Source organism: Sesamum indicum, linkage group LG6 (genome assembly GCF_000512975.1).
Source record: "Sesamum indicum cultivar Zhongzhi No. 13 linkage group LG6, S_indicum_v1.0, whole genome shotgun sequence".
Classification (NCBI taxonomy): domain Eukaryota; kingdom Viridiplantae; phylum Streptophyta; class Magnoliopsida; order Lamiales; family Pedaliaceae; genus Sesamum; species Sesamum indicum.
Window position 1 is genome coordinate 233,385 of NC_026150.1, and position 23,451 is coordinate 256,835.

General features: G+C 36.9%; 5 protein-coding genes across 10 annotated transcripts; 3 read left to right on the forward strand and 2 right to left on the reverse strand.

Annotated features, from left to right (window-relative positions):
* LOC105163014 (ADP-ribosylation factor) lies at positions 22 to 3,397 on the forward strand. Its single transcript, XM_011081211.2, has 7 exons — positions 22 to 166; positions 955 to 1,110; positions 1,870 to 1,940; positions 2,458 to 2,577; positions 2,813 to 2,931; positions 3,024 to 3,105; positions 3,187 to 3,397. The coding sequence occupies exons 2-7, from the start codon at positions 963 to 965 to the stop codon at positions 3,190 to 3,192; spliced, it is 546 nt and encodes a 181-aa protein (XP_011079513.1). The 5' UTR covers positions 22 to 166; positions 955 to 962; the 3' UTR covers positions 3,193 to 3,397.
* Positions 3,257 to 6,198, reverse strand: LOC105163012 (galactinol synthase 1). Of its 2 annotated transcripts, XR_847885.2 has the most exons (5): positions 5,628 to 6,198; positions 4,972 to 5,292; positions 4,716 to 4,850; positions 4,109 to 4,625; positions 3,257 to 3,952 (listed from the first exon to the last, which is right to left on the reverse strand). XR_847885.2 is itself a non-coding variant. In XM_011081210.2 (4 exons), exons 1-4 carry the CDS (start codon positions 5,955 to 5,957, stop codon positions 4,389 to 4,391), a joined length of 1,023 nt encoding a protein of 340 aa, XP_011079512.1. In that variant the 5' UTR covers positions 5,958 to 6,198; the 3' UTR covers positions 3,999 to 4,388. The 2 variants fall into 2 exon arrangements, 1 of the variants encoding a protein (XP_011079512.1); XM_011081210.2 differs by lacking the exon at positions 3,257 to 3,952 and having other exon boundaries at positions 3,999 to 4,625.
* Positions 7,252 to 9,855, forward strand: LOC105163015 (probable pectinesterase 53). Its single transcript, XM_011081213.2, has 5 exons — positions 7,252 to 7,667; positions 7,782 to 7,974; positions 9,051 to 9,254; positions 9,325 to 9,566; positions 9,659 to 9,855. Exons 1-5 carry the CDS (start codon positions 7,348 to 7,350, stop codon positions 9,822 to 9,824), a joined length of 1,125 nt encoding a protein of 374 aa, XP_011079515.1. The 5' UTR covers positions 7,252 to 7,347; the 3' UTR covers positions 9,825 to 9,855.
* On the reverse strand, positions 11,836 to 14,732 carry LOC105163016 (gibberellin 2-beta-dioxygenase 2-like). The gene is made up of 3 exons (XM_011081214.2): positions 14,270 to 14,732; positions 12,514 to 12,913; positions 11,836 to 12,396 (listed from the first exon to the last, which is right to left on the reverse strand). Exons 1-3 carry the CDS (start codon positions 14,647 to 14,649, stop codon positions 12,157 to 12,159), a joined length of 1,020 nt encoding a protein of 339 aa, XP_011079516.1. The 5' UTR covers positions 14,650 to 14,732; the 3' UTR covers positions 11,836 to 12,156.
* LOC105163017 (SWR1-complex protein 4) lies at positions 17,878 to 23,444 on the forward strand. 5 transcript variants are annotated; one of them, XM_020694675.1, is made up of 17 exons: positions 17,880 to 18,255; positions 18,339 to 18,428; positions 18,527 to 18,592; positions 18,675 to 18,734; positions 18,846 to 18,902; positions 19,620 to 19,749; positions 19,892 to 19,959; positions 20,155 to 20,247; positions 20,364 to 20,411; positions 20,605 to 20,769; positions 21,239 to 21,349; positions 22,189 to 22,284; positions 22,472 to 22,546; positions 22,625 to 22,688; positions 22,790 to 22,824; positions 22,918 to 22,982; positions 23,069 to 23,444. In XM_020694675.1, the coding sequence occupies exons 1-16, from the start codon at positions 18,145 to 18,147 to the stop codon at positions 22,978 to 22,980; spliced, it is 1,332 nt and encodes a 443-aa protein (XP_020550334.1). In that variant the 5' UTR covers positions 17,880 to 18,144; the 3' UTR covers positions 22,981 to 22,982; positions 23,069 to 23,444. The 5 variants fall into 5 exon arrangements, with proteins under 5 accessions (XP_020550336.1, XP_020550334.1, XP_020550333.1 ...); XM_011081216.2 differs by having other exon boundaries at positions 17,881 to 18,255; positions 23,065 to 23,444; XM_020694676.1 differs by having other exon boundaries at positions 17,881 to 18,255; positions 22,628 to 22,688; positions 23,065 to 23,444.

The window sequence follows — 23,451 nt, forward strand, 5'->3', positions numbered from 1 at the left end:
AAAAAGGAACAAAAGAATTATTATTATATGTATCGCTAATAAGACTCGAAATGAATACCCGCACTATAAATATCGTCTTTGCTCAGATAATACGCCAATAGACGACTCGTTCTTTGCTGGTTGGAGAGATCTCTACTCCGCTCAATCCACACCGCTCCTCTTCAATGTATGTATTTATCCACCTTACCCTCTCTGATTTTTCTACCATTTTTACTCCTTGTAACAGATTTTCAAAAACCCTAGGTGCTGTTCATCACTTCATTCAACTCATTCTCATTTTCTTGATATGTGTTCATTCATGGTTATATTTGACGAGATTATGAGTCGATTAATTTATAGATCCTCGCCCTCCGTCTTCTGAAATCGTTATTGTTTATGCACTTTCTTTTTTTTCTGATTTTTTGAAATGGAATTCTAATTTCTACTTCTCCTTTTACTTTAATTGTTTGTAATTTTTCTGTCTGATGCTCGATCTGATCACCTTCATCTTAGATCTCGTGTTTCCTCACTCAACTGGATGAGTATGTTTTCCGGATACGTCGGGTTTGATAGTCCCTGCTTGAATATTTGGAAAATACAAGTATTTTATGAGGTGTAGATTGTAGTGTGACAGTCCTTGATGCGTTGTCAGCCTAGATCGTTTGCATGTCCTCTCCATTTCTTGTTGGCATGATTCATCTTTTTATGAGTACAGGATTTAGCGGGCTCTTTAGCAGATTCGAATTGTGGTGATCTTAAGTATTATCTTTTTATTGGCATGTATATTAGCAACCAAACAATGCCTTCACATGAGACAGTCGCCATGTTCTGATACTAATCCGGCTGTATTTTTATATTATCAGACAGAAAACACTACTTTTGTGGTAAAATAAAGCTTTATCATTATCATTATCACTTGTTTGTATGAGGTGATTTGGAGCTAATTTTGTACTCTTACCTTATACTGCATGGCAGTTGCAGAGATGGGGTTGTCTTTCACCAAGCTTTTCAGCCGGCTGTTTGCCAAGAAAGAGATGCGCATATTAATGGTTGGTCTTGATGCTGCTGGTAAAACTACCATTCTCTACAAGCTCAAACTTGGAGAAATTGTCACCACAATTCCTACTATTGGTGAGTTTTTGGCTAATAATGTGTTCGTTTTCCTTATTTATCAGTTTATCAGTATTACTATCACAACTTACTGCTGACATGATCGTCTTCGATGCTCTTTCTGAGTTCTAGTTCCTCTCATCCAGGAATTCTTGGAATTTTCTTGTATTTTGTCTTGCTATAAATCCTTAACTCTCGTGAGTCTACGCCTGTGCATATTCTTTTTGTTTCCTGCAGTATTATGCGATTATATGTTCTGCTTCGTTCCTTACTGTCACTAGATTGAGTTGAGTGCATATGTTCATGATAGCATACAGAACAGCCATAAAATCACATGAGTTGGTATAGATTATCCTGTTTGGTTGATTAAGTCCACCCACTTTGAGGTTAACTGTTTCCAAAGGGAGCCTGTAAATGAGTGATTCTCGTCTTATCAAATTCAATCTGGTCACAATGTCGGAGCATCATTTTCATTTTTGATTTATGATAGCTTCAGTTATTCTATGAAGAAAATGGCCAGATCTCAGTTTTCCTTGTTACAGCATGAATAATTGAATTATTAGTCTACTTGAGTTTTATAATCTTAATATTTGTCTATTAGTAGATGTTGTTTTACTAGTGTAATTGTCTTTCAGTTGTTGGCATTGCTGTAGCAGCGACTATAAGTTTGATAGTTATTGTTGGAATGAATCCTACCAGATACTTAACTTCATCATATCTCAAACTTTTAAGTTGGTTTGAGAACTGTTTCATCTAAAGGCCGGCATATTGTTTATTCAGGATTCAATGTGGAGACTGTGGAATATAAAAACATTAGCTTCACTGTTTGGGATGTTGGGGGCCAGGACAAGGTATGCATTTCCAGTTCTTTCTTCCTCCTAATACATTGAAGTGCCATGTGATCAACTGCCTCCACAAAAATCCCGGGAAACAAATTCAGTATCAATTTGCCAATCAGCATTGTTGATGAATCATAATAACCTTGTTGTCCTGCTTTTCAGACGGTCTATCTGTATTGGTTCTTTGTTTTAGTTAGTCATAACTATAATTACTCAACTTATGAAGAAGAGCAAAAGGCCAAATGTAGCCTTTTGGTGTGTGCGTGTATGTTAAAATGTTTAGGTGCACGTAGCACAAGCTTGAATTCCTCTTCTGTTCTTGCTCTTCTTAATCATAACTTTGCCGTCCTTGCTACCTCACAAGTTTGTTAAAAAGCTCACAATAGGAATGATATTATTGAACAATTTCAACAAGAGATTCATTGCGGTACATTGGCATTGGCATTCATGTGCTGATTGTTAACCTGTGTGCCTTCAAGTTTCAAGTTTGAACTATTGGTCCAAATTTGATGTATTTACTACCATGCAGATCCGTCCACTCTGGAGGCATTATTTCCAGAACACTCAGGGCCTAATCTTTGTTGTTGACAGTAATGACCGAGACCGTGTTGTTGAAGCAAGGGATGAACTGCACAGGATGTTGAATGAGGTAAGAGAGGCCCGAATGTTACATTCCTTGTTTTCCCTTTTCTTTCTTTTGTGCAGTTGGGTTGGGGGGTGGATTGAAGGGGACTAGAATAAGATGAAAAAGTGAAATTTCTGTAACAAACCTGGAATAGTGGATGTTATGATTTCATTTCTACCAATCTAAGGCTTGTATGACGTAGGAGTTGACAGTCTCCTGTCATTACCACTTTTTGACCTTGGCCTATTCCCTTGGTTAGGATGAATTGAGGGATGCTGTTCTCCTGGTGTTTGCCAACAAGCAAGATCTTCCCAACGCAATGAATGCTGCTGAAATAACTGACAAGCTGGGTCTTCACTCCCTCCGCCAGCGCCATTGGTATAATGCTTTTCATGTCCTTATTTTTACCTTTTCTTACTAGGTTAGGCATCTTCATTTGACCACCCCAAAATATTGCATCCAAATTGCAGGTACATCCAGAGCACATGTGCAACTTCTGGTGAAGGGTTGTACGAGGGGCTGGACTGGCTTTCAAACAACATTGCTAACAAGGTAGGACTTGAAAAGGCTTAATCTTTCAGGTGCTTAGTTAAGCTGTCTATGTTAGTAAAATCCTTTTAATGCGTTTTGCAGGCTTGAAGCCCTCAGTCCAAGGGGAAAATGCATCATAGGCCTTCTTTTATTTGTTGCGTCTTGCTGAAGCTTTATGTGTCTTCCATGACTCCTTTTAAGAAACCGTCATATTTTGACTCCTTTTACGAAACATTATCATATTTTGACTCCTGTTAAGAAACATTGTCATCTTTCCCTTGCAGTTCTCAATAAATTGTAGATTTTTGTCAAACTTCATGGCCTCTCCTTATTTTGTGAGCTTAGGACCATACTTGGCAATGAGCTTACATTCAGGTTACAATGCTTTCACTTTGAGGGCATTCTTAAACTTTTACATAGTCCATGATGCTTAATTATAAGAATTGCTGGCTCGCCCTTGCTCTGTTGAGATGGCTAGTAGGAGACAAACGATTTACAATTGGTTTTGAACTTAAAAAGTCAATGATTGTTAAAATGAACCAATTAACTTGTTCAGAAGTTAGTAAATGCATAGTGATGATAGCATGGAACAGTTTCAGGTTAGAGAATCTGATTGTTCTTTTCCTTGATGGTTAGAAGCTTCTGATGTTCACTATGACTGAGAGTGATTAGTTAAATAGTATACCTAAAAGAAAGCCTTGGAACATGCACCTAGACGAGTTGTGGTCCTCCGTGTGTCATTGCCCGCTATGCCCAACATCATATTGCTCTATATTTTTGTTTAAACATCAACCCGGCAGACGGTACAGAAATGTTCAAATCATTTAACAGTTCCAAAGGTCTCCTGCCTCCATATTGCCCCTAGTTTCTGCAATGAAAAATTTCCAAATTTAGGGTTCTGTTGAAGATAAAAGTGATAAGCAAGCATCCAGAGTTTATTGCTATGGAAGAAGAGAATTATGGATTCCATTAAACTTTTAAAGTGCAACCAACACCACTCAAAGGCAACACAGAAACTCAATACCTAGTCTTAGAATTAGCAGCAACCGGTTGATTTCCAATTACATGATTGGATAAACAAACGATCCAAAATAATCAAAAGACCAAAACTACAACAACTTTTAGCCCTCCAATGACCCTTTATAGCCATGTTTCTCCTCCGAAGAATTGGGAAAGCCAAAAGATTGCCCTTTTTTCCCGTTTTTTTTTTCTTTTTCTCTAACATATACACGAGCTCTGGTACAGCCACCTCCTGGGTGTTATGCAGCCGAAGGGGACGCAACATACCACACACAGCTGGGGTGTTAAGCAGCAGAAGGGGCCGCAACATATTTCACAGCTGGGGCATTGGCTTCAGTCATAGCTGCTGCAATCAAAGGCTGCAACGTCCCCGATTCCATAGCTCCATCATTGTGCACCACTGGTTTCTTGGAGTCCAAACTTTCGTCATTGTAGACGTCCCACCACTTCTTGACCAGCATTTTTATGTCTTCTCTTTGCATGTTGTCTTCCGTTCCGGCGTACCTCCACGGCTTCGAGCCCTACATATGTATACAAACAATTGAAGTCAGACATTAAGTACCAATACAAATCCCAAGAAGAAAACCATACACTTGCAATTGAACACTCACCGCCGCACAATAGTGAACAACTTTGACTTGGTCAAGCTCAACATTCTCCGGATGCCGCCATAACATGGCAAGAACTAGATTGTACACATTTGGAATCGGTTTGTAGATGTCCTTAAAGAACATGTTCAAAAAATCCTGCCATATAAATTCAACCCAGCAAAATAAAATTGACGACCCTTCAAAAAAATTGCAACATTTTCATAACAAGAATCAGGTAAACATATTATTATAATTACATATATATATATATACGTACCTGCTCAGCAAAAGGAGTGGGAGGGGTGATTTTGAGAGTGTACAAGAGCTTCTCATAAACAGATATATTGGGCTCAAACACAAACATGCCAGCATTGAAGTAAAGAGCAGGTGGATGGCCCATCTCTGATGGCCATCTCACCTTTTCCGGACACTGCTGGCAATAGCCAAGTTTGTATTGGGGGGTGTGGCTCCATGTCTTCTCACAGAAACAATCCATCACCGCATAGAAATACCCGTCCTCCAATTCAAACAGATGATCTATGTTATCATACACTTGGATATCACCATCCAAGTACACCATCTTCTTGTATTCCACAAACTGCACACCCAAGATGAAACAGCGCGTTACACAAAAACCAACCAATAATTGGAGTAAATGGCACATATATTCGTTATTCCATAAATAAAAAAAAAAGAGAGAAGAGAATCTTGCACTGAATAGCTATTTTAATTCAATTAATCAATAGTTCCATATTTATCCCCATGGCCATGCATAAGAAGATCATTTGTCAAGCACGACTAGGGCATCCATGCAACTAGGGTCCTTTCCCTCGGGGATAAAAAATTTGATTAATTTGATATGTGTGGGAATCAAGAAATATCACGCGTGGACACGTGGAAAACACAGAGCTCCTTTATGATCCACGTACGTACCTCCCAGATACGGAGTTTGGAGTAGTTGATGACGTAATACGCCATGGCAAACTGCGTTTGGTTCTCCGGCGGGTAAATGGGGTCAATCTCCCTGACGATGCAGCCCTGGTCTAGCAATAGGCGGCGGTGGTCGGCGGGGACATCAGGCAGCACAGCCACCAGAAGAGGGTAAGCGGATTTCACCTTCCTCAACCCCTTAGCTAGGGCGACAACGCCTTTAACATAATCCCCGTTGCCCGCCAAGAAAGTGACATAAGCCCTGTTTGGCAGGGCGGCCGGTTTGGCGGAGTCAACTGCCTTAATTCCGGCGGAAACATGTTGAGGGGCCATATTTGAAAAAAACCCAGCAAGATAAGGGCGAATATGAGGAAATTATGTTTGTTTGTATATAGGATATATGTTTTTGGGATAGAAAACAGATTGGGATTCTTCTCCTCTTGGGTGGAAAGAGAGAATGAAAGGCCTAATTGTTTTTTCTCGGAGTTAGGAATGGGGAAGAGGTGGTGGTTATATAGAGAGAGTGGGAGTGGTTTGTATTTTTGGTGGTAGGATCATCATCTAGGATGGTGGGGCGACGCGTGTGGGGATGATGAGATGGAAGGGTGGAGAGTGGGGTGATAGGAAGGTTCTGGAGTATTGGAAGAGGCTAGAAGAGGAGTGAGCATTGAATTGATGTCCGCCCGCCTGTGACTGTGAGTAGAATGAAGATGTTTGGTTCAACTTCACGGGATTTCTCTTCTCATCTCATCTCTCCACCATACAAATTAAGTTGAGATTTTAATTTTCAATCTAAAATAAATTAGTTTGGTGACATATTGATATTATACGATTTGAAAGGAAAAGAGATAATAATAATAATTTGTCATGAGATATTACAAAGAAATCACCTATATTTCACGTCTCCTAATTTACAAATAATATGTGAGTGATTTATTTGCACAAGTTGTCGGAGGAGGGTGTAAATGTAATTGAAGAAAAAGAAGCAGAGGAGGTGAGTGTGGAATCTAAATAGTTGCTATGTTTGCGGTGTTCTCTCCCAAGCCCAACATACATTTACAACTTGTTAATGGAGTTGAGGGAGAGACTTGATTCGCACTCAACCCATCCTCAAATGCATAATTAGTGTTGAGTTGGAGGGCTTAGAGGTCCATCCAGAGAGGCCCATCGGGACATTAATGTATCCCTCCACACTACTCATTGCAATTGGCCTGCTTTCAGTCACATGCCTTGCAGCTGAAACAAGATATATTACTTTTGGCATCTTCTCATAATTATTAAGTTTTAAGGGAAAATAATTAGGAAACGGAAGATATAATCAGTGGCTATATCCAAGAATGGAAATGGGTAGGCATTAATGATGATGGTGGTGCTCCTTTGATCGTGAATTTGTATGGAGTGACGTCGCCCTTTCTCCAATATGACGATATATAGATATATATATTAATGAAAGGGAATTTGGAAGTTGACAGTATTGACATGTACAAAAATCCTACTGCTCGTCTTCTAAATGTTTGTAGTTTGTACCCACCACTAGAGCATGTCGTGGTGGACGTATACCTCTTAAATCAGATGGAATACAGCTAACATCCACTCCCTATCATCATCATCATCATATATCCTTTGAAGTTTGATTTCATGGACCTCGCTCATATCATATATGGCCTTCAAAATGGTAATGGTAATTGGGACCTAGATCTCCTGTCCAGCATTGTTATTTAGTATGAATTGTCCACTCTTGTTACCCTTCCACACACACCCCCATATCATGTTCACGCATCCATTATTCCAACCCATCATTCTCTTATTCCTCCTCTCAACTCCCGCTTCCCTATCCCTATCCTCGCACCTCCAAAGTTACAAGAATTTCAACACCCAATCATCAATCACCACCCGCCTGCGGATGGCTGAGATAAACAGAATGGAAATAAGTGTTAGCCAAGACGGCACAGCTGATTTCAACACCATTACACAAGCAATCAACACCATCCCTTTATACAATAACCGCAGGGTCTTGATACGTATAAATTCAGGTGTTTATAGGTACGTACCTACCTATATACCTAATTTGTTGTAATATAACATTAATTAATCAATCATCACATGCATCTTATATTTGCATGTTTATGTATATGTAATTATAAATTAATAACGTAGGGAAAAGGTGAACATCCCAAGAACAATGCGGTTTATAACATTTGTAGGAAACGGGAGCCATCCTCCAACCATCACAGGAAACGACACCGCTTCTACGGTAAGTGGAAGAGATGGGACACCGCTCAGGACATTTCAAACTGCTACTGTCGCCGTTGATGCAGATTATTTTATAGCCATTAACGTCAATTTTGAGGTATATATATCTATATCTCTCTCTCTCTCTCTCTCTCTATATATATATATATTCATAAGTCTTTTTTTTTTTTAATTTAAAAAGAAAAGGATATCTAATTAATTTTGCCACTAGAGTATTATAATATACGTAGCTGGTCTGTTTGCATGTGATTTGAGGAATTCCATTACACATTCTTCATCTACTTTGCATAATATAAAAAAATGTTCATTAAATTTTATATATAATATGATTCATGATCCATCATATTATATATAAATCATAGATAGATTATTGAGATGGAAGGACATGATGAGTCACGGGTTAGCTCAGGAACTCTGCACCACCATTTATTAATTCAATTAGGTACAAAATTCATTTCAACTATACATACTCGAGCTCCAATAATCTTCTTTTGCAATATTTTAGTCTTCCAACTAAATGTAATTGGGATAATCACACCCTTCATCTCTAAGTTTTACTGTAATTTTTGTGCTTTAGAAAATTATATTTAGTACTCCTAATTTTTGTTCTCATCTAATAAATAAATTCATTTATCAGTCAAAATTTATAATATTTGCTAAATATAAGTAAAAAAAAAAACTTGAATAAAAATCCAAATTTACCCTCAAATTGATTTATTATTGATTTATTGCATATCAAAATAAATTCTTTCTGATCAAACTACCATTATACATTTTCACGCACTAATGCATATGAGAAAGTAAATTTTCACCGTTATAAAGGTAGTTTGGTCAAGAAAAATTTATTACTTGACCTATAATAAGTAGTAATAAGTCAATTATATATCAGCAAATTTTGTGAATTTTAACTAATCAATGGATCTGTCTATTAGATGAAAATAAAAATTAAACAGTAAATATAATTTTTCAAAAATAGAAAATTTATATGTAATTATATCAAATCTCAATAGAGGACGGTGTAATTATGCTAAAATAATAAAAATAGTATTTGTTTTTAAGCCCAAGTGGAGATTATGGGAATGAAAAAAAAGAGAGGTTGTTTTGAAAGATGGGCTAATAAATGTAGAGTAAATAGAGGAGTAAGAGAAAATGGTGGGTTTGGTGAAAGTGCAGAACACGGCCCCACACGTGGTGGGGAGGGTGGGGGAACAAGCGGTGGCGCTGCGGATATCGGGGACGAAGGCCGCGTTTTATAACTGCAGTTTCTACGGGAGTCAAGACACGCTATACGATCACAAGGGGCTTCACTATTTTAGTAATTGCTTCATACAGGGCTCCGTTGATTTCATATTTGGATACGGAACATCACTTTACGAGGTAATTAATTCATTTTTAACTGATACTAAAAACACTAGTTATGTATAATAAATTAGTAATGAATATGCAGAAGTGCTATTTGAATTCGGTGAGCAAGAAAGTGGCGTCAGTCACAGCTCAAAAGCGCTCAAATTCATCAATATCAAGTGGATTTTCATTCAAAAACTGTAGCTTAACGGGGAGCGGTGGCGGCTCCATTTACCTTGGACGAGCATGGGGCGATTATTCCCGGGTCATCTTTTCTTACAGTTTCATGGACAAGATTGTTCTCCCCCAAGGATGGAGTGATTGGGGCAAACAATCACGCCACCAGTCAGTACTTTTGCACGCACTACCTACTACCTACTTATATATCTTTGTTATTTGTTTGTAACTCAATCTCTATTTTTTCCATTTATACACAGGAAAGTGTACTATGGAGAATACAAATGCAGCGGCCCCGGATCTAACCTGACGGGGCGAGTGCCGTGGGCGAGAGCACTCACCGACCAGGAGGCCCTGCCTTTTATTGGCACCTATTATATCGACGGTGACACTTGGCTTATGGACCCTTCACTCTATCCCTTTTAATTAATCATTTATTTAAATAAATTACCTTATACACTATGTTGTGTCTAAATGAATGATATTATTTAGTATGAAGTAATTGGGGCAACAGCTCGGACGTTTTACTCCACTTACACCCCCAATTAATTATTAAAACCCAACAAGGATAATTAATTAGTGCATGTGTTTTTACATCTGTCGTCTTAGATTCACAAATGTATCTAAAACAAACACTACTTGTGGTTGTGGGCATCTGCATCCATCATCATCTGCACTCATGTGATGAGATGATCATGCAATCATGTTTTTATCTATAATTAGATTAGAATCCTAATGCACCAAACGCTTCGTCAAATTCCCAAAACAAGTAAGCATCTCCAAATGCTTCAATTATTCCATATTTTTCATCATTACTATTAATTATTTCTCCCATGGAAAATGGAGTTGCTTACCAACTCACTTATTCTCATATTAAACAACCCTAGTTATTTAATTAAATAACACATTTAGGAGAAAAGCTAAACTGGTCGGAAACTATCTCATGTCTTGCATGTGATCTACTTAATCTTAAACTTTTCAATTTTATCTGTCATTTTTTTTAGGAAAAAAATGCAGTTTTTGGTCCTACAATGATAAGAAGTGGCACATTTATTCAAAATGTCACTAACACAAAAATACAAAATGTCACTAACAAAGCTTTAAGCATAAAAAGAAACAATTAATGTGTATATGTCACAGTCAAATCCCATATATCAATTTGCTTGATTTATTGGCTCTGGAGAGACAAATAATTCAATTATTTTGTATGATAAATTTCTCCAATAATCATCAGGAGCAAACTCACATGCCAAAGATTTTGTGGGTTCTCCACCACATGATTAAAGCACTGTCATCATATACAGAGAGGTACTTTATTAATTAATACTGTTAAATTGTCACGTCTTCGACGTTGAAGGCCACTCACACCCACCTTCACTTAATTAAGCTACAATGAGAACTGACAAGTACGTACTCACCCAAATTAATAATTAATATACTATCTATTTGATGCCCCTAAAAATCTACAGACCAGTCAAAAGCCTGGAGTCAGGTAAAGGACCCAAGAAACCTATAGGCCCTCGGAGTTTGCTGCACATCTAGAGAGCTTGAGTTAATGAAGGGCCAGTGGTGACCAGGTCGAAGCTTACGAGCCTCCACACCCCCGTCTTGGTGCCATCCACATAATGGGGAAGAGGTCCAAGAAGTACAAGCAACCTCGAGCCATCGACGGGCAGGGAACCACCCCTATTCGTGAGGATAACGCCATCTATTAGGCAGGGTGACAGGTAGCTACCTGGAGTCCGTGAAGGTTGGGCCTTCTCCCTAGGGTTGGAGGAGGTCGCCTATTAATACAAAAATCCTAATATATAAAGAATAACTTTTAATTACATCAATACACAAGAGAAATTGGAATACACATTGGTTTGTTGTTTTATCAGTGCTTTTAATTAGTTTTCCCAATCAAGTACTAATTTGAGCATTTAAATGCTAACAATTTATTTTGCATATCCTCAATTTAAAGCTTGCAAAATCAAGGTCTAAAGATCTCAAATTGAACCTAATCCAGCGATCATTTTGTGCTCAAATCAGTATTAAAGCAAGTGATGTAGACATGATACCAATTAGTATATATAATAGCTCCTGTTTCTTAATGCAACGGCTGAAGATATAAATATTTATATATATAATATGTTGATGATCGTAGTTGAACCGTCAAATTGATTAGACAATAGCAAGCAATAGCTGTCATGTTGATGTGCTTAGGGACATAATTAACCACCCTATATATATATATATATATATATATCACACAATTAATAATTGGGCAAGTTTTATATGGCCCATTAGTCCTTTGTTAGTTCTCGAGAGAGAGTATAATTAGGTCGATTACTTAATTTATTATGATTGTGACTCATGAGGAAAGTACTGCAACGCATAATATACATATATATATATGTATGTGTGTCTCTTCTGCTAAACATTGGCGAATTAGGTTTAATCAAAGTAGAGTAATTTGACAGTTGCCAAAGAATTTTAGATTGATCATTTATCTGCATGCCAATTGAAGAAGACGAGGGCAGCACTCACATCAAAACTTTGCCCTTCAACTAACCTATGCATATCTATTATGAGCAGTACATGCACATTCTTGACTTTTCTTTTCTTTAAATTAACATGTATGCAACATTTACATGTGCAACTACGTACGTACAACCTACCTAGCTGGGCCCTACTCCTAATCCATGCCAATTAATTAATGGCCAAACATTAATTAAACATACATCAAACTAGTTAATTACTCCGGATGGATGGTGAACTAGTTTCTAAAGAGATCGAGACGATTATCAGCCAATCTTAAGGAATATGCGGTGGCCTTGTACTCTGCCCAGGTGAAAGGCCGGTAGAGACTTGGATTTTCACACGACACCATTTGTGGTATGGGAGATATGCTTGCATTTGGGGCTGGAGCTGCAAAATACATCATTGACATTCTTGCTTTCACCGAGTTTGCTACCGCCCTATGTCTCACGCTCATAAATCTTCCATTACTCATAGCCTGCAGTTCATAAAATGAATTACAAAAACCATGATTCAATTAGTGTTATATCTATAACATATTGTATATCATAAATTAAAGGGAATGTCACATAATTAATAACTTATAAAGACTAACCTGAAAGGCATCACCTACAAATACACAAAATTTATCTGAGTCGGGCTGAATAGGAACCCATAGTCCATCTGGGGACAAGATCTGAAGGCCACCAACATTGTTGGATCGCAAGATTGTGAGAATCTGAGGGTCTGAATGTTCTCCAAAACCAATTCGAGTTTTGGGATGATTATGATCAAACAATTGGGATGAAGGGGTGGGGTTAATCCAATCATCGTCATGATGAGCAACATTGAGTAGTGAAGGATAGTGATTAATCCTGAAGCATGAGTCGCTATTTGGATCTCGGATGAGGTTGCTAAAAATGGATTTATCTTGGACCCATAGCCCTTGAGCCAACATCTCAAGAATATCACATGCCAGGTTTCTGACGGCGTCTATATAATCATTCACGGCACAGCTGCAAATAATTAACACAAATGCGTTAAAGCATGTCATAATGAGAATATATAAAATCATAGCCCTTTTGAATATTACCTAGATAGTACATGTTTGCCTTAAACAAGACAGCAGAATTTTTTATGTCTTCCCATATTTGGCTTCCAGGTATTAGTTTCCATCATTAGCAGTGGGAAGCTCATCAATTCATCTATTGACTTTTGTCATTTTTAGTTAGAATCCCGTCCCATTATGAGTGATGGGTTGACAAATGGCCACTACTCTCATCAGATACTTTTTGGCTAGCTACCCACAGCACCCCCAGCCCAAGTCATGACACATAAACTACACGACATATATAGCCTAGCTAGCCGCTCTCATCCTTTATCTTTGTTTCTACACACCAATTCAAATATTCCGATTGCCAATTCAAACTCATCTGTCTGTTTTCCTTGCCAGAAAATGTGAAAAGAAAGCCACCCCTCTCTTTACTTCCGGGTTGAGCTGATGCCATAATTCAGCTATAATTGCACATAATAACCTCAATTATGACCCCAACTACACCAACTAAACATGACATTATCATTAATTACAGCCAATGGATCATATAGATAGATAGATATCATGAGCTTAATCTGCCCTTTTCACCATGTGCCTAAAGGGGCAACAGCATAAATCAATGGAGTAGCAAATATTAATCATACCTAGCTAATACTCAAGTATGTATATATTTATGTTCGTTCAAGTATCCTCTAATATATATATACGTTTTATAATGTGGAGTACTACGTAGGTAGATTTAATTAGTACTGCTGCCTTTTCCAAGGGAAATGGCATAACACGCCTCAATTCCTATGGTCACGCTAATAATTAATTTAATGGATACGAATAATTAATATAAATTAATTAAGAAACGGAAATGGGCCGTAAACTGCTATGGGTCTTGTTATTAATTAATTAATTATAGTTGCATGAGTGCATTAACTATATATCAAGAATGAATCAAGAAAACGACTTTTTTAAATTTCAATTGGTAGATTTTTCAACGGAAGCTCTGAAATTCAACTGGTTCCAAAGGTCAAATTAAGACTTGAACACTACTCTCCATGGTTGGTGACATACAGGAATATATATATATATATATATATATATATATGCATGTACTCATATTTTTATCCAAGTTTGAGCGTATTTGAATTGAAATATAAAGTAAACATTAATTAATTTGTAATAGAAAATGCATGCAGACTAACCAAAGAAGAATTTAGTACATGCAAGTCCAGGATTAATGATCAAGATCAGTTGCATAATTCATTAAATATATAGAAACACTACAAGTTTATTTAATATGAAGGTGAAGAATGAAAGAAAGAATTACCTGAAGTTTGCAGGATGGGGGGAGATAGATTTGGATCTCTCAGAAATGGAATGAGGATTAGCTTCCAGGATAATATACTCCAGCTCTCCTTTATCTCCATTAAACCCGATGTTCTTGCTGCCATAGCCAAAGGGAGCGGCAGGCCCGGCCCGTTGCTTCTGGCATGCAGGCTTTGAGAAAAACTCCTGCCCTTGCCTTTCAACTCTGGAGATAATTTCTCTTGAAACTCCATGATTCTCCACCTGGAAAACCCCGAATTCTTGGCATGCTTTAACCAGCAATTCACAGAGCTTTGACCTCTCGAGACTGAGATCTATGACAGGAATCCCAGCGGGGCGAGCTTTTTTGGTTCGCAGAGGAGCTGGAGAAGCGACAACCATTCTGTTAATTGTGATGATGAAAAGAATAAGAGCAGCAAAAGTGTTGAAGTTAATGGTAAGTATTGGGTTGAGTTTGAGGGTTTAAATAGAGAGAGGTAGGGAGGTGACCCCCACCGCCTTCATAACAACATTTATAAAATAAAATCTTTTTATTCATAATTAAATATAAAACACTACTTGTGACTAGCTACTGATTCTTTTTTGTTTCTTGAATTAAGATAAACAAAAACACACAACTATAATTAATTTAATCAAGGAAGATAATTAATTGGTATATATATATATATATATATATGGGGTGATGAGAAATGAAATTAATGATGCTGCAGCAACAATAAAATCCATTGAGTTCCGACAGAATACGTATATATATATATATAAATTAATTAATTTGTGGAGAAATTAATAGTTGTAAATTGACTGGTCCACACAAGTAACTTTGTTCTTTGATTTTTATATTCAAAGTGAAAGTATTTCTCTCTCTCTCTCTCTCTTGTGTGTATATCAATTACATGGATTCCCCGCGTGCAAAATCTTCTGGATGGATGAGCAGCTAATTTGACTCAAATCAAAACACTAATACAGTACTTGTAATTTAATTTGGTTGTATATATGGCCACAATTTTGTTTCCCTAACAATTAGAGCTTCAAAGTATGTTATTATAACTATTAATTTCTTAAATTTGTTATTATGTTGATAAGGCCAATGTGGCGTTTGGGTTTTACTAATCCAATCAAACACACCCAGTGCCTGCTAACTCAAAGCTGTTTGGTGACCGCTCTCTCTCTCTCTCGACTAAACCATCTTGGGACAAGAAAATATATATACCTTTTTGATGTTTATTCCAAGAAATCGAATCAGAGATGACGATGTCTGTTGGACGGGAAAAGGTCTGACCAAGGAGTGTGTGAATGCAACACCCACACCGACTCGGATGTTAAAATACACTGTAGCGGCCGTCTGTCCCCTCCCCTTGGATTCTACTTTTTACCACTTTCTTGTCACCAAAATTCAATTGGAAAACGCGTCTCCTCCTGTTGCTGCTGGGCTCACACTTGCACCAATTAATCAATTCTACTCTATGTTTAACCTTTGACTTTCACTTGCCCACATTTTGGGAATTTAAACCTTTATTTATATTTAATTATTTCCTTTACCCAAAAGCCAATCATAAATCACAAAGCCCACCACACCACATGCAAGCCGCAAACAAAAGCTGCAACATGTGAGAAACCCCCTGACCTGCCCCCCCTTATTTCACGGCATTTTCAGACACCAAAACGGCTGACCTTTTCTGACATTCCCACGACTACTCTTTAAAACTCTACATTCATTCAAAAAAATATATAAGATTGTTCATACGCTTTTAGTTACCTCAATTATTCTCACCTATCCCAAAACGTACGTGGTCGGAACTGTGTCACGACTTTTCCCGGTTGTAATGAATTTTATTATGGGAAGCCAACGACCTTTTCTATGGGTTTCCCAACATTTGCATGTATTATAATGCTTCATACATTCTTGGCCGGCTAATTATATATATATATATATATATATATATATAATATTTATTTAAGAATGGGTACTGACTCCTTAGTGGTGGAGTTTCATTATGTCACCAAAACTTGCATATATTCACCTTACTATCTCTCTATGACATAAACCTTATCTTATAAAAAAAATGGTTTAGAATAAAGATTATAAGATTCATGGGAAATGATTGTTCGCCTATATACAATAATACTAATCCCTTTTTTTTTTTCCTCCTATTTTAGATCTTACTATCTCTCTATTTATTGTTGCTTAATTAATTATTATTATTGGAGAGAGAGAGAGAGAAAGAATGTGTGTGCACAGTTATTGCGCAGTTATCCAACTTGATCATCAACATAGGAATAAAAGAGAAGAATACAGTAAAACCTCTATAAATTAATATTCTATAAATTAATAAACTCTCTAAAATAATAAAATTTTCCGGTCCCGACTTGGGCCTTTGTAAAAAATCATCAAATTCGATAAGATAATAAGATAATAATTTTTTAGAAAATTCCTTTATAAATATTAGGTCCCATTAAAACTCTAAATTAATAATTCATAAATATTACAATTGTAAATATTAAATATGAAGTCTATAATGCTTTACGCATTTGATCATGGATGATTTTGCCATGCCTTTTAGATGAGAAGACATGGTTGAGTATTATGAATTATTTTATTTTCATATTGAGATTTATATAGCATATGTTTCATTCATCATGCATTAATATATTTAATTGGCTATAATAGTTATTTAAGTGCAACGAATTAATGTAAACAAGTATAATTTTAAGCAATTTCAATGAATTGATACTTGTCCATGAATATAATAGTTCATTGTATACAATGAATTGATATTATACATGAATATATTTAATTAGTTACAAAGAATTGGTTGATGCATGAATATAATCAATGAAACATATATGAATTCATTTATTTTCAATACATATATATTAAATTTGTTGAATTTAAAAAGTCTCTCTTTTAATTAATAAAATATTAATTTATCGATAAATTAATATCTCTCTAAATTAATAAAATTTCATGGTCCCAAGGTTATTAATTTATAGAGGTTTTACTGTATATCCAAAGGAAAGTGTGCAGTGATTATAATTTGATAACTAGTGGCTGGCTGCCGGCCGGCCGTTGTAGAACAAGAATCCCCACATTCATGTGACTAGCTACATTAATTGGATGGCCATAAAATAGAATTATAATAATGCATACATGCATTACCTAATTACACTCTAATCGTGTGCCATGTGGAGCATTAGCCTCAGCCCTCCTCTCTAATCTAATCATTTAACCACTTAATTATGTACGTACATGCTTTTAGCTTTATCTATTCCTGAGTGACATATGACTACTTGATCATTGATTGACACAACCCCAATTAACATGCGCCTTCACTCCTCTTTAAGCTTGCGGGTTTTGGACAATGAATGTCCAATCATTGATTCATTACAATATTTATTATTTATATAAACACAATACTTTCTCTTTTTAAATTATACGACTCCAAATCCCACCTCTATTTGAATTTACGGCTTATCAATTAATGGTTAAAATAACAAACAAGACAGTTTTATTCATTAGCAGTATGAAGGAAGTAGGCCTTGAGACCCAATTCTATCTTGCCCCAATAATACCAAATATTGGGCCTTCACTTTTGGACTCGAGGCCATTACAGCATTTTCATCTCCCTGTTAACCTTCCCCTCTCATTCCTTCTCCACAAACACGTCTTACTCTTCTTCCTCCGAAAACCCTAATTCCTCTTCTAAACCCTAATTTCTTCCAACTTCCAAGAATTCGATCTCAAATATCACCCCCTTCTCCATTTTTGGTTTCTACTGTGTCGCGAGTTTCAACTTTCGTCGCTTGCTTTGCTTTTATGGAGGAAACTTGATTTCTAAAAATATTATTGTTTTGAGGCGAAAAACTTTGGATTCTCTGATGGATGCCAAGGATATATTAGGATTGCCTAAGAATGCATTGCCCATACAGGAGAAGAAGTCGAAGCCTCCCAAAGAATCTCAGAGGAAACCTGATGGAATTTCGCGCGAGGTTCAAACTATGTTTTTTTAAGTTATTCCTCTAATTTGTTGAAGTATTTGATGGCATTTGAATAGTTTCGCGGGATGCTCTAGGTGTACGCCCTTACAGGTGGATTGGCGCCTCTGATGCCGGCGGTTGATGTGAATCAGTTAAAACGGAAAGCGCAATCCGACAATGAGAAGGTTTACATGTTGCTTATATCTAGTCGATGTATGCGTCTTGCATATTTGTTGAAGCTTCTTGTAAATATAGTTTTTGAGATAAAAAGTTGCCTCCGCAGATCACTTGGCAATGGCTTCCTTTTACAAATTCTGCAAGGAAAGATAGCCTGCAGCTTTACCATTGGGTATGTTCCTTCGGATTTAGGCAATCACTTTTAATATCGGTGCATGCAAGACTGATAAGTGCTTGAGCTCTTATGTTTGTAGGTCCGAGTTGTAAATGGCATTCCACCAACCGGTGACTATTCATTTGCAAAGTACAACAAAGTATGCAAAACCTTTCCTCCGAATATATGAGGATCATATTTATATTGTTGAGTATTGGTCTTCAATTTTATATTTAATGACGCATGAATTGCTAATATGTATGCAATGCAGTCTGTTGATGTGCTCAAGTACACAGATGAGGAGTACGAGAAGTATTTGACTGATCCTGTATGTATCCGCGGTTGGTTTTGCAGTATTTGTGTTCTCTTGTCATACGTAATTTTTGTTTTTGTGTGTGCATGCTTAATATCAAATGTTTCAAGAATTATTTTGGTTCAATTTTTTGATCAAGTATCTATGCGAATGATGAGCTCTAACTTTATAGATGTGGTGGCCTTTCTACAGTGACCATGGGTTTCTCTCTAATGGTTACTTTTTGCGACTGAATTGGGTGAACTGTGTACACTAGTACAACTTTGATTAAATGTTAGGTATTTGGTTGGTGTTAAAACCAGTTTTTGAGGGCATAGGTTTCTGTCGGGGTTGTACTTTTTGCTCAATCTCATGTTCACCTATTATCTATAACTGTAATTAAAGTATTTTAGTTGGATTTCATGTGTTAACCATATCTTGCAAGACTAAACCGATTTGTAGAAACAAATTGACTTCATGTGTGTCAGATATGCATTCAACCTATACCAACAATTGCCAGACTGACCTGACCCGTAGAAGTATTCAGTCTTAAACCCCACTGCCAAAGAGATATAATTTGAGTGTTCAGTACTTTTGTTACTAACTTTAAACTACCATAGGTTAATGTGGTTCAATTTTGAGCTATTGTAGAGAAGTTAAAGTTACAATCAAACTCAGTTTCCCGCTTATGTCAGTTTTTTTTCCTATACCATTACACTTCTAAGGGTTCATACCTCTCTATTCTCACGTTAGGCATGGACCAAGGAAGAGACAGATCAATTATTTGATTTGTGTGAACGGTTTGATCTCCGCTTCATTGTGGTAGCTGACCGTTTCCCGTCATCAAAAACTGTGGAGGAGCTTAAGGATCGTTATTATAGTGGTACTCACTGTATTTTATCTTATTGATTAGAAATTGGACCACTTTAAGCGTGCATTTAAGGAGACATAACCAAGTAACTTGAGCAATTTGAAGTCTGCAATCCTTAAGAACTGATTTTTATGTCATTTGTTGATTTGATCAGTGTCTCGAGCTATCTTGATTGCTAGGGCTCTATCTCCTGGCGATGTCGCCACGCATCCACTTGTGAAGGTTTGATAAAGTTGCTTATCCTCTACACCAATATCTTGGGTGTGCATATGTGGCTCTTTGCTTTGAGAATGGTCTTTTCTAATTTTTTTAGTTGGATGTTCCAGTAGTCATAGTTTGTCTCATATTGCTTTTTTGGGCTGAACTATGCCACTTTGTGGCAGTCTCCTTATGTTTAAATTTCCTCCAATGGTGTAGGAGACCTATAATGCTTCTCAAGAAACAGAGAGGAAGCGTGCATTGAACCTGCTGCTCTCTCATACAAAGCAGCAAGAGCGCAAGGATGTTGAGGTCTGAACAGCGTAACTGTATCTGCTGGTAGCATTAATATGTGATAGGCAGGATGATATTTGTTTCATCTTTTACTAGTATTTTTTAGGTTTACTCTCAACTTTTACCACTTTCAGGTTCTTGCTCAAGCAAAGAAAATATCTGAGGCACGGAAGGCTAGTAAGGTCTGCCTTAATCCCCGGAACCCCTGAGTTTCCTGTGGAATACAGGCATAAAATCAAGTGAAATTAAATGCTTTGTGCTAATTATTCTGCAAGATTATCATTTCATCTAATAGACTTAATTGACAAAGTCTGCTTGCTGGGCTTTGGCGTCATTTTTGGAGTCTTATCAAGTGATTTCTTCCTTGTTTGTTAGGCTTCTGAAGAGTCGGAGTTGCCAGTCTTATCAGATATTGGATCACTAGGTGCTGATAAGGCTACTGCTGATACTGTCAATCCTTCTACAAATTCTCAGATTCCCAGTTCTTCTATCACAGCTCCAGTGTCAGAAACTGCTTCAGTTATTGCTTCTCTTCGCATGGTATGCCTGAAATAAGATATATGATAGCAAACTCTTCTTTTCTCCCTTCTATGTTCTTTCTGTTTTAAGCTGGTATATGTTATTATTGGATTGTTTCTATGGAACTATATGATTTTACTTAGATTTTGCTCATCGCTTCCTGCTCCCTTTCTGGCTCCTACTTGTTGCACCTATACCAGTCGAATTGTATTTAGTTGATAAGTAATGTTTATGAGAAGGTATGTTGTTCTGCTGGATCTGAGTTCTAAGTTTAAAAAAGTGCATAAGGAAGCTCATTGCTTTAAGAAGACAGGTTTTTCCCCTCTTTTCTTGTTTCTGGGGGTTCGGTGGTGTATCTATATCTTGGTTTCGCATGAAGAATTCATTTGTATATGTCCACGCACCTTGCGCAGTCTCGTTTTTGTTTTTGAATGCCATGCTTTAGGAGAAACTTTTTCTGTTAGTATTGTTAACCAAGAAATTTATGCAGCTACGAGTTTACTTGCGCTCATATGCACTTGAGCAAATGGTGCAAGCTGCAAGTTCATCAGCGGGACTTCGGACTATCAAACGAGTTGAGCAGACTTTACAAGATCTTGGGGTGTGTTTTCTGCTCCTTAAGACTATAATTTGATATCGACTTTCAGTACACTATTTCGCATTCAATAATATTGGTAGGTGTTAGCCAGTAAAATTGCATCTCATATTGTTTTGTTCTTTTATAATCTCATCATTCTCCATACCAGATTTGGAAGGATGAAGATGTTACTTTTAATTAGTATTGGAAAAGGCAAAGGTTAAGTATGGCACTCCACATCTTGGGGTTGGGAAGCTTAAAGCCTGTAAATCCCATGATATTTTAAAATTTATGTGAAATGCTATGCGTATTTTAAAGATGCGACAATTAAATTAGAACAATAAAAGATCATAAAAGAAAAACTGAGATGTAAAAAGGTTGGTGTAAGAATAAGAAGGATTTACATGTAGAGCTCTTGAAATAATGAAACGTTGATAGGAAAAACTATTTTGCAAAAATCAAAGAGCTAAATGAAGATGATTTTATTGAAATAATAAAAAAATGGACCTTATTATTTCTCAGATGAAAGACGTCTTATGGATAAAACCTGCTCTCCTTTTGTTTCTTTATTTCTCCTCTAGACTTCAGTGAAAGGATTCTATCTCCCATCATCATAGTTATCTAATTCTGGAAAGGAATTATTTTTCTAAAATCATAGGAGACTAGGAGGCCTGGAACTTTTTGCGGAAACAGAAGCACAGTATTGTGGAGAATTAGAGTCCTATAACTTGTTTTTTAAAAGTTTTTCTTCCTTTGAGTTTTTCGTATGATTATTTTGACATAGTGAATTTGAATTTTAGAAGGTCGTTGATCCCAAATTTGGGCATAGAGACTGATTTTGAATTAGTAGGGTTGTTTTGCAGGTGAATTTAAAACCAAAGGTTCCCACAAAAGCTGTGTGTGCTGAGCATCTTGAATTAAGAAAAGAGATACTGACACTTTTGAATCTTCAGAAGCAGGTATGTCAACCATGCATATAATTAAGTGATGTTGCAGAGCTAAGGGTGTATTTTGCTCAAGTATGTTCTTTACTTTGATATTCTGCAGTGAAGTGGCTGAAGTTACAAACCTTTGCTTCATCGTCTTGGCAAGAAGTTTGTGGCATGTTTTTTGGTTGTTTCTTAACCTTCAATCTTTTTATGACAGCTGCAATACAAGGAGGCAGAGGGTTCATCATTTCGTGAGGGTTCATATACTGAAACTCCTGGTACACCTCCCAAGGTAGGTAATGCCAACTAAATTTATTTTCTTCCTCTATAGTCTTGGGTTCATTGATGCACAAAATGTTGTTGTGTTCAGCAGCAGTCACTGCGAGCTGCGGATCTTGATCGGACTTTTACCCCTGATTCATTAAGCATTGGAGGTAATAATAACCCTATTGACGATATAGATTTGACCTTAAACTTTGGCGCGTTATTTTCACTTTCCTTATTTGAGCCCTGCCTGTTATGCTTTGTATTTCAGGGGAAAGATTTGGCAAAAGGGAACAGAAGCGCAAGGTACACTTCAATTTTCATTTATTATTCTTTCTTTGCTTATCGTCATTAAGCTGGCTAAAAAGTGATACTGCAATTTTCATGTTGGTTCTGAAGGGCCCGGCTCCATCATCACCTGCTCAGTCTAAAAGGCCACGGAAGTATAAGGCTTCAGATTAAATGTAATAGATATTTCTTCTCCTTGTTTTTATCCATACACAAGTAGCTAGAGATTTTAAATGGATTCTGTTATGGCTTTGTCAGCCAGCTGAACTTGTGCACTGCAAGTTGCACATTTAATGAGCTCTAGTGGAGGACTGTGTTTGAGCTTCTAAAGCTGGCTTTCTTGGTTATGGAGGAGTTGCATAATATCTATATCAAGAAGCAGAACTGCAAGGCTAAGAAGGATTGACAGAAATTTGGGAGTAGATGATTGTGTTAGAGAATGCTCACGTATTTATCTTATGTAAAGGCCTTTATTCCTCTGTAGTCCTTAGCTCTTATGTTGTAAAAAATACAAATCCACCATTGTATGTTATGTTGTTAAATTCAATTTCTAGGATCTCTGATTAGAAATTTTAGTGCTGTCTTATCCATACGGTTATGCAACAATTGGAAAGGATATAGTGTTTCATGAATTAACATATGAAA